Consider the following 9,929-nt stretch of genomic DNA (forward strand, 5'->3'; position numbering starts at 1 on the left):
ATACCTACTGTGAAGCATGGGGGTGGAAACGTCATGCTTTGGGGCTGTTTTTCTGCAAAGGACCAGGACGACTGATCCGTGTAAAGAAAAGAATGAATGGGGCCATGTATCGTGAGATTTTGAGTGATAACCTCCTTCCATCAGCAAGGGCATTGAAGATGAAACGTGGCTGGGTCTTTCAGCATGACAATGATCCCAAACACACCGCCCGGGCAACGAAGGAGTGGCTTCGTAAGAAGCATTTCAAGGTCCTGGAGTGGCCTAGCCAGTCTCCAGATCTCAACACCATAGAAAATCTTTGGAGGGAGTTGAAAGTCCGTGTTGCCCAGCGACAGCCCCAAAACATCACTGCTCTAGAGGAGATCTGCATGGAGGAATGGGCCAAAATACCAGCAACAGTGTGTGAAAACCTTGTGAAGACTTACAGAAAACATTTGACCTGTGTCATTGCCAACAAAGGGTATATAACAAAGTATTGAGAAACTTTTGTTATTGACCAAATACTTATTTTCCACCATAATTTGCAAATAAATTCATTAAAAATCCTACAATGTGATTTTCTGGAGAAAAAAAATCTCATTTTGTCTGTCATAGTTGACGTGTACCTATGATGAAAATTACAGGCCTCTCTCATCTTTTTAAGTGGGAGAACTTGCACAATTGGTGGCTGACTAAATACTTTCTTTCCCCACTGTAATTTTCAATGCCCTGGCTGAGGGAAGGAGGTTCTCACCCAAGATTTGACAGTACATGGCCCCGTCCATCGTCCCTTTGATGCGGTGAAGTTAACCTGTCCCCTTAGCAGAAAAACACCCCCAAAGCATAATGTTTCTACCGCCATGTTTGACGGTGGGAATGGTGTTCTTGGGGTCATAGGCAGCATTCCTCCTCCTCCAAACACGGTGAGTTGAGTTGATGCCAAAGAGCTCGATTTTGGTCTCATCTGACCACAACACTTTGACCCAGTTTTCCTCTGAATTATTCAGATGTTCATTGGCAAACTTCAGACGGCCCTGTATATGTGCTTTCTTGAGCAGGGGGACCTTGTGGGCGCTGCAGGATTTCAGTCCTTCACGGCGTAGTGTGTTACCAATTGTTTTCTTGGTGACTATGGTCCCAGCTGCCTTGAGATCATTGACAAGATCCTCCCGTGTAGTTCTGGGCTGATTCCTCACCGTTCTCATGATCATTGCAACTCCACGAGGTGAGATCTTGCATGGAGCCCCAGGCCGAGGGAGATTGACAGTACTTTTGTGTTTCTTCCATTTGCGAATAATCACTCCAACTGTTGTCACCTTCTCACCAAGCTGCTTGAAGATGGTCTTGTAGCCCATTCCAGCCTTGTGTAGGTCTACAATCTTGTCCCTGACATCCTTGGAGAGCTCTTTGGTCTTGGCCATGGTGGAGAGTTTGGAATCTGATTGATTGATTGCTTCTGTGGACAGGTGTCTTTTATACAGGTAACAAGCTGAGATTAGGAGCACTCCCTTTAAGAGTGTGCTCCTAATCTCAGCTCATTACCTGTATAAAAGACACCTGGGAGCCAGAAATCTTTCTGATTGAGAGGGGGTCAAATACTTATTTCCCTCATTAAAATGCAAATCAATTTATAACATTTTTGACATGCGTTTTTCTGGATTTCTTTCTTGTTATTCTGTCTCTCACTGTTCAAATAAACCTACCATTAAAATTATAGACTGATCATTTCTTTGTCAGTGGGCAAATGTACAAAATCAGCAGGGGATCAAATACTTTTTTCCCTCACTGTATATATATATATATTTTACAATTTCGATGACCAATGCTAATAGTATGTATAACACAGATATGCTTCTGGGTTCATTTGTTTACAGTGCATTCGAAAACCGTGCATTCAGACCCCTTGACTTTTTCCACATTTTGTTAGGTTACAGCCTTATTCTAAAATTGATTAAATCGTTTTTTTATTTACACACAATACCCCATAATGACAAAGCAAAAACAGGTTTTTAGAAATGTGTACAAATGTATAATAAAAAACAAACTGAAATATCACATTTACATAAGTATTCAGACCCTTTACTCAGTACCTTGTTGAAGCACCTTTGGCAGCGATTACAGCCTTGACTCTTCTTGGGTATGACGCTACAAGCTTGGCACACATGTATTTGGGGAGTTTCTCCCATTCTTCTCTGCAGATCCTCTCAAGCTCTGTCAGGTTGGATGGGGAGCGTTGCAGCACATTTTTTCAGTTCTCTCCAAAGATGTTCGATCGGGTTCAAGTCCGGACTCTGGCTGGGCTACTGAAGGACATTCAGAGATTTGTCCCAAAGCCACTCCTGCGTTGGCTTGGCTGTGTGCTTAGGGTCATTGTCCTGTTGGAAGGTGAACCTTTGCCCCAGTCTGAGGTCCTGAGAGCTCTGGAGCATGTTTTCATAGAGTATCTCTCTGTACTTTGTTCTGTTAATCTTTCCCTTGATCCTGACTAGTCTTCCAGTCCCTGCCGCTGAAAAACATCCCCACAGCATGTTGCTGCCACCACCATGCTTCACCGTAGGGATGGTGCCAGGTTTCCAGACGTTATGCTTGGCGTTCAAGCCAAACAGTTCAATCTTGGTTTCACCAGACCAGACAAACTTGTTGTCATGGTCTGAGAGTCCTTTAGGTGCCTTTTAGCAAACTCCAAGCGGACTGTCATGTGCCTTTTACTGAGGAGTGGCTTCTCTACCATAAAAGCCTGATTGGTGGAGTGCTGCAGAGATGGTTGTCCTTCTGGAAGGTTCTCCCATCTCCACAGAGGAACTCAGGAGCTCTGTCAGAGTGACCATCGGGTTCTTGGTCACCTCCCTGATCAAGGCCCTTCTCCCCCGATTGCTCAGTTTGGCCCGGTGGCCAGCTCTAGGAAGAGTCTTGGTGGTTTCAAACTTCTTCCATTTAAGAATGATGGAGGCCACTGTGCTCTTGGGGACGTTCAATGCTGAATTTTTTTTTTTGTACCCTTCCCCAGATCTGTGCCTCGACACAATCCTGTCTCTGAGCTCTACGGATAATTCCTTCAACCTCATGGCTTGGTTTTTGCTCTGACATGCCCTGTCAACTGTGGGACCTTATATAGACAGGTGTGTGCCTTTCTAAATCATGTCCAATCAATTGAATTTACCACAGGTGGACTGCAATCAAGTTGTAGAAACATCTCAAGGATTATCAATGGAAACAGGATGCACCTGAACTGAATTTCAAGTATCATAGCAAAGGGTCTGAATACTTATGTAAATACGTTTTTTTCAGTTTCTGTTTTTTTTAAATGTGCAAAAATTTGCTGAGAATAATGGGAGAAACTCCCCAAATACAGGTGTGCCAAGCTTGTAGCGTCCTACACAAGAAGACTTGAAGCTGTAAGTGCTGCCAAAGGTGGTTCAACAAAGTACTGAGTAAAGGGTCTGAATACTAATGTAAATGTGATATTTCAGTTTTTTATTTTTAATAAATTAGAAACAATTTCTAAAAACCTGTTTTCGCTTTGTCATTATGGGGTATTGTGAGAAAAAATATTTAATCCATTTTAGAATAAGACAGTAACATAACAAAATGTGGAAAAGGTCAAGGGGTCTGAATACTTTCCGAAGGCACTGTAAGTGTGCTTGTACATAATAACCCAATCTATGTGGTGGAGCGAGCTATGCTGTCATGTTAATATTTAAGAGGGTCTAGTATCTACTGTATGTCAATGGACTATGCCTAATGTCTCTGTTTCCAGTTGGAATATTGAAGAGATTCAGGTCAGGAAGTGTGAAAGCTGGAAGAGATCCAATTTCATTTCCATTGACATCATATTACGTAGTTATGCTCTGCATGACAACCCTTTAGAACAGTATATAACTGTAGGTTGTACATAATTGCTTAGTTCGTTTGTTGTGCTTGTCTCCAACAGAGCTTATACTAATTATGTTGCCATGTGAACGACCCTTTCAACGTTTTTTCAAAATTTTATGACATACAGCATTCGCTCTCAGAAACATTATCACTATCATATTGCCTTCAGTAGTTTGATTTATCTGGTAACATAGAACAAATATTTGTACTTTACAAATATTACAAATACAAACAAATTTGCAATTTGACTTGTTTTTGTGAAAAAACGTCTTACTGTGCATAAAGGCACTCTTATTCACTGCTCCTGTGGTGTGCCTGCCTGCTGATTGGCTGCTGCCAGAGTGTGATGTCATTCTTGACTGCTATAAGGGCTATGACTAGATCAGGAGCTACATTCAACAGTGAGAGAGAGTGGTGTTTTAGAACACAGAGCAAGTGGGGACTGTGAGTGTGTGACACAGCAAAAGAGGAAGGGAGAAGGCAGTCAGCCAAAAACATTTCTAATGAAGTCCAAACACCTAGTGGGAGCTACAACATAAAAAAGGAATACTTTTAGATTTTATGGGAGACCAGGAGAACATTTGGAGGTAGGTAAATGGCTTTAAGATGAAATGATTTATTTATTTGTGTTTTTTGATTGAGCAAATGTATTAAGAATGAAGTTAGTATTTTCTTTATTATATTTTAAATACAATTGCATCTAAGAGATATTGGATGAAATAATTCAGAATTCATATCAAACTTAACTTATGAATCCTATCTTGACTTTATATACTTTACATATACAGTAGCCTATATAGCTATATGGAAAATTATTTGTTTTATGGGTCCTTTTGACAACACGTTTCTCCTTATCTTATCTCCTGTGGTTTGTTGATTCAACTGGGCCATAGATCATGGAGAGTTTGAGCACGCCTGCCATATTCAACCTATCGGATCTATCAGTGGAGACGAACTCGTCGTCTCACCAGTGGTTTTACTCGGAGTACAGCGAGGCTGTGGCGGTGCTACTAGGCATCCTCATGGCCCTGCTAGTGATGGGCATCGTCTTTGGCAACGTGCTGGTCATCACCGCCATTGTGCGCTTCCAGCGGCTGCAGACGGTCACCAACATGTTCATCACCTCTCTGGCCTGTGCTGACCTGGTCATGGGCCTGCTGGTGGTGCCCTTCGGGGCCTGCTACATCCTCCTCAACACCTGGCACTTTGGCAGCTTCCTGTGCGAGTTCTGGACAGCGGCGGACGTCTTGTGTGTGACGGCCAGCATTGAGACGCTGTGTGTGATCGCGCTGGACCGCTACCTGGCCATCACGTCGCCGCTGCGATACCCATCCCTGCTGACCAAGCGCAAGGTGTGCGTGGTGGTGGTGATGGTGTGGGGCGTGGCCGCCCTCATCTCCTTCCTGCCCATCCACATGAAGTGGTGGGTGTCTGATGAGCCCGAGGCGCTCAGCTGCCTGGAAGATGCCCACTGCTGTGACTTCAACACCAACGCCGCCTATGCCGTGGCGTCCTCCGTCATCTCCTTCTACATCCCCCTGGCGGTCATGGCCTTCGTCTACGGACGCGTCTTCCAGGAGGCCAGGAAGCAGCTGAAGAAGATCCGCAGCAGCGAGGGGCGCTTCCACACCCAGATGATCGACAACAACCAGGGGCAGGATGGTGGGGGCGGGAGCGGAGGGGCAGGGGGGAACGGGAAGAGACCTAAGTTCTGTCTGAAGGAACACAAAGCCCTGAAGACGCTGGGAATCATCATGGGCACCTTTACCCTCTGCTGGCTGCCCTTCTTTGTGCTCAACGTGGTGGTGACCATCTGGAAGGTGGACAACATTAAAATGCCATTCAGGATATTGAACTGGATAGGATACGCCAACTCAGCGTTCAACCCCCTCATATACTGCAGGAGTCCTGAGTTCAGGTATGCCTTCCAGGAGATTCTGTGCCTGAGAGGGGCTGCTTTCCCCACTAATGGATACACATATAGGGGTCACAGCCCCAAGGATAAGCCAGGCAGACTTTCACATAACGCTGGGACCATGGAGCTGGGGATTGGCTCTCTGTCTAGTGTCACAAACACAAACGGGTATTGCAATAATCCTCCTCTTGTCTCCATTGTCTGAACCGCAGGGTGTTACAGTGAGACTGGTCTTTCTCATTTAGCCAGACCAGGTATGCAGACATGGGATAGGAAATTACATGTGAATCTATTTCCATATTTAAATGCGTTACTATAAGAATATTATTCTAGTAATGTGTAGGTTATTAAATGTTTGTAATACTTTTCCTCTTAATATTGAACAAAGTCTGCAAAAGACTTAGGAAGTCTATGGTTTGTGCATGTGATCATGTGTGTGTGTGGTTTGTGGACATGAGTATGTGCACGTGTTATGTACTCTAGTGCTTACGCACGTGTGCATTCGAACACCAGGGTTCAGGTACTAAGTTCAAGTTTCGAGTACAGTTGCACAAACATTTGTTATATTGCTCTAAGTTCATTTTTTATCTACCTCATCAGCATCATTTTCGATTCAGCTCCATATCTTAGAGCTCCAAGAACAAATAATTATAGTCTGTTTGTATGAAAATGAATAATGTTGTTAGTTGAACTGACTGTTCTTTACTGGCAGCAGTCTGAATCACATGGAAATGCCAGGGTAGGAGAGGTAGGAGAGAATTAACAGGCCGAACAAGAGATCAAATCAGGGTTAACAGTAATATCTGTGACCCCCACTTGTGGCTGTAGCCAGCCTTCTGTCTGTAACACATTCCATATTAATCTGGGTCTCTCCCAGAACCAGCTCAGGGACTTCTGTCTGTCTGTGTGATTCTGAACACTCCCTCTGCCACGGCCCAGAAATCCAACTCTCTGATGAGGGACAGCAGGTGCACATAATCACAGGCAGGCGCTATTACCAGCTGCACCACATGTAAAAAAAAGAGTTGAGCAATGCTCACGTTGCTCCGTTCCTCCTACCACCCTTCAATACCTCAACCTTCACCTTCCCCCTCAATATCACCATTTAATAACTGAGGTTACTGACGCCTGTCCTGCCGCCCCTCAGACAGTGTGTAAGGACACACAGACAGACAAGCCTTTGTTGTGGACCTTACTTTTGAGACTCAATAACCCCTGCAAGCAGCAATACCTTAATGCTGGGTAGTGTGACCACCACTGTACGTCATTCTGATACCAATATCCAGCCAGTATATTTAGTCTGTAAAGCTATATTTAATGATTGCTTTCACACTCTACCGTGCTGGTTTTCTTTGTTAATGACGAGTGTGGATACTGAGAACTGTTGTTGCTGTTGCTGATGTTGTGCTGCTCTCTGTTGTTGTTGCTGTGAAGTTTCAGTGTTTACAGAGATTCCTGGACAAACTGTCTGATTGGTGTACCATAGATTTACACAATGTACTGACTAGCAAACGGATAAGGAAATAAACCACAACACTATAGCTTCTGCAGAATCTGCACATATTCCTGTCTGAGGAAGATAAACTGTAAGATTGGGACTTCTCCTTCCAGATGTTCTACATAGGTGCTCAGTATTTTATTTTTATGTCATTTAGAAGACGCTCTTCTTCAGAGAAATTATAAGTGCCTTGCTCAAGGGAACATCAACAGATTCTTCACTTAGTCAGCTCAGGGATTCGAACAAGACACCTTCCGGTTACTGGCCCAACACTCTTAACCGCTAGGCTGCCTACCGTCACAGTAGTAATGAATGACGTAGGTGTCAAGGTGGATTGTGTCCAGGTATTACTGAATGGAAACCTTGGTACCACATTCAGACTGTAGTGAACTAGGTTAATGGTGTAGCACACAGTGTCCTTGTACTACAATGTATTCGTAGACTGTATCTCACCATCATGTCAGCCAGCCAAGTGAAAAAAGTCAATCTAAAAATGCTCACTTGCTGTAAATGTTTAGAATGCTTCAAAATAGCACTGTTACTATTACTTTACAACTGCTTGGATAACTATGTCTGTCTGCATGTGCTTGTGTTTTTGTGGAGCTTTGAATTCATAGGAAAACATGAGGTACTGTGTGTGTTAACTCACTAACCCACCCGCTTTTTATGGACACAAGGACACTTTTGATGTGTGTACTGTAAATGTGAATAATGTATTATCCTTACATTGCAAACTGTTACTATGAATGTATTGTCAACTTCAGACACACACAAATGTAGGAGAGACATGGTCTTAGATATTTAAATATACAAATATTTCATTCCACTGAAAACGTGTCATGCAAACAGCTGCGTCCATGTTTGACAGCAACACTGGACTGAAGAGAAGCTCCTCTTTTTCACAGATCCTGACTTTCTCCACTGTCGGGTGGAACGGTGCCCCTGAGCACTGATCAAAGGAACTGAGTTTACATTTCTCAATCTCTGCTGGCCTGATATGAGTCACAATCTAATGCCCCAGAGCGGTTCCCGCATTGCAGGTTCCCGCATTGCAGGTTCCATACTGTAGCTGTGCCATGTTGGTAAAATGGTCAAAATAAATAAATAAGATGTACAGTACAGTTTCAATTACATGTACAGTATATTTCGGTCATGTCAAATTATTCTGCAAGTGTAAAGTATTTCCAACATTCTGCATTTGCTATTACCATTGTAGAGCAATGGCTTCTTTCTGCACTGTTGCACTTTATCAGTCCGTGGGTCTGCTGCTGCCAGCCAGTGTTGTGGTTACTGTATATCTTCTCATAAACAGAGGTGATTTATATGGTAACTGGAGAAACCTGTACGGCTGACCAAGAACAGAATCCGGAGGTGACATTTTGTGGTGACGACAGCATTTTCCATGCTGCTTGATGGTCACACAGTACAGTGAGGGAAAAAAGTATTTGATCCCCTGCTGATTTTGTACGTTTGCCCACTGACAAAGAAATTATCAATCTATAATTTTAATGGTAGGTTTATTTGAACAGTGAGAGACAGAATAACAACAGAAAAATCCAGGAAAACGCATATCAAAAATGTTTATAAATTGATTTGCATTTTAATGAGGGAAATAAGTATTTGACCCCCTCTCAATCAGAAATATTTCTGGCTCCCAGGTGTCTTTTATACAGGTAACGAGCTGAGATTAGGAGCACACTCTTAAACGGAGTGCTCCTAATCTCAGCTTGTTACCTGTATAAAAGACACCTGTCCACAGAAGCAATCAATCAGATTCCAAACTCTCCACCATGGCCAAGACCAAAGAGCTCTCCAAGGATGTCAGGGACAAGATTGTAGACCTACACAAGGCTCGAATGGGCTACAAGACCATCGCCAAGCAGCTTGGTGAGAAGGTGACAACAGTTGGTGCGATTATTCGCAAATGGAAGAAACACAAAATAACTGTCAATCTCCCTCGGCCTGGGGCTCCATGCAAGATCTCACCTCGTGGAGTTGCAATGATCATGAGAACGGTGAGGAATCAGTCCAGAACTACACGGGAGGATCTTGTCAATGATCTCAAGGCAGCTGGGACCATAGTCACCAAAAAAACAATTGGTAACACACTACGCCGTGAAGGACTGAAATCCTGCAGCGCCCGCATGGTCCCCTTGCTCAAGAAAGCACATATACATGCCCGTCTGAAGTTTGCCAATGAACATCTGAATGATTCAGAGGAGAACTGGGTGAAAGTGTTGTGGTCAGATGAGACCAAAATGGAGCTCTTTGGCATCAACTCAACTCGCCGTGTTTGGAGGAGGAGAAATGCTGCCTATGACCCCAAGAACACCATCCCCACCGTCAAACATGGAGGTGGAAACATTATGCTTTGGGGGTGTTTTTCTGCTAAGGGGACAGGACAACTTCACCGCATCAAAAGGACGATGGACGAGGCCATGTACCGTCAAATCTTGGGTGAGAACCTCCTTCCCTCAGTCAGGGCATTGAAAATGGGTCATGGATGGGTATTCCAGCATGACAATGACCCAAAACACACGGCCAAGGCAACAAAGGAGTGGCTCAAGAAGAAGCACATTAAGGTCCTGGAGTGGCCTAATCCCATAGAAAATCTGTGGAGGGAGCTGAAGGTTCGAGTTGCCAAACGTCAGCCTCGAAACCTTA

General features: G+C 43.9%; 1 protein-coding gene across 1 annotated transcript; it reads left to right on the top strand.

Annotated features, from left to right (window-relative positions):
* The first annotated feature begins 4,264 nt into the window (after positions 1-4,264).
* On the top strand, positions 4,265-7,470 carry LOC121574059 (beta-2 adrenergic receptor). Its single transcript, XM_041886623.1, has 2 exons — positions 4,265-4,439; positions 4,746-7,470. Exon 2 carries the CDS (start codon positions 4,749-4,751, stop codon positions 5,970-5,972), a length of 1,224 nt encoding a protein of 407 aa, XP_041742557.1. The 5' UTR covers positions 4,265-4,439; positions 4,746-4,748; the 3' UTR covers positions 5,973-7,470.
* The last annotated feature ends 2,459 nt before the right edge of the window (positions 7,471-9,929 follow it).

The sequence above is a fragment of the Coregonus clupeaformis genome, chromosome 9 (assembly GCF_020615455.1).
Source record: "Coregonus clupeaformis isolate EN_2021a chromosome 9, ASM2061545v1, whole genome shotgun sequence".
NCBI lineage: Eukaryota > Metazoa > Chordata > Actinopteri > Salmoniformes > Salmonidae > Coregonus > Coregonus clupeaformis.

Excerpts from the sequence above, each read along its gene's own strand:
- LOC121574059 (XM_041886623.1), top strand. The coding sequence starts at position 4,749 with ATGGAGAGTTTGAGCACGCCTGCCATATTCAACCTATCGGATCTATCA.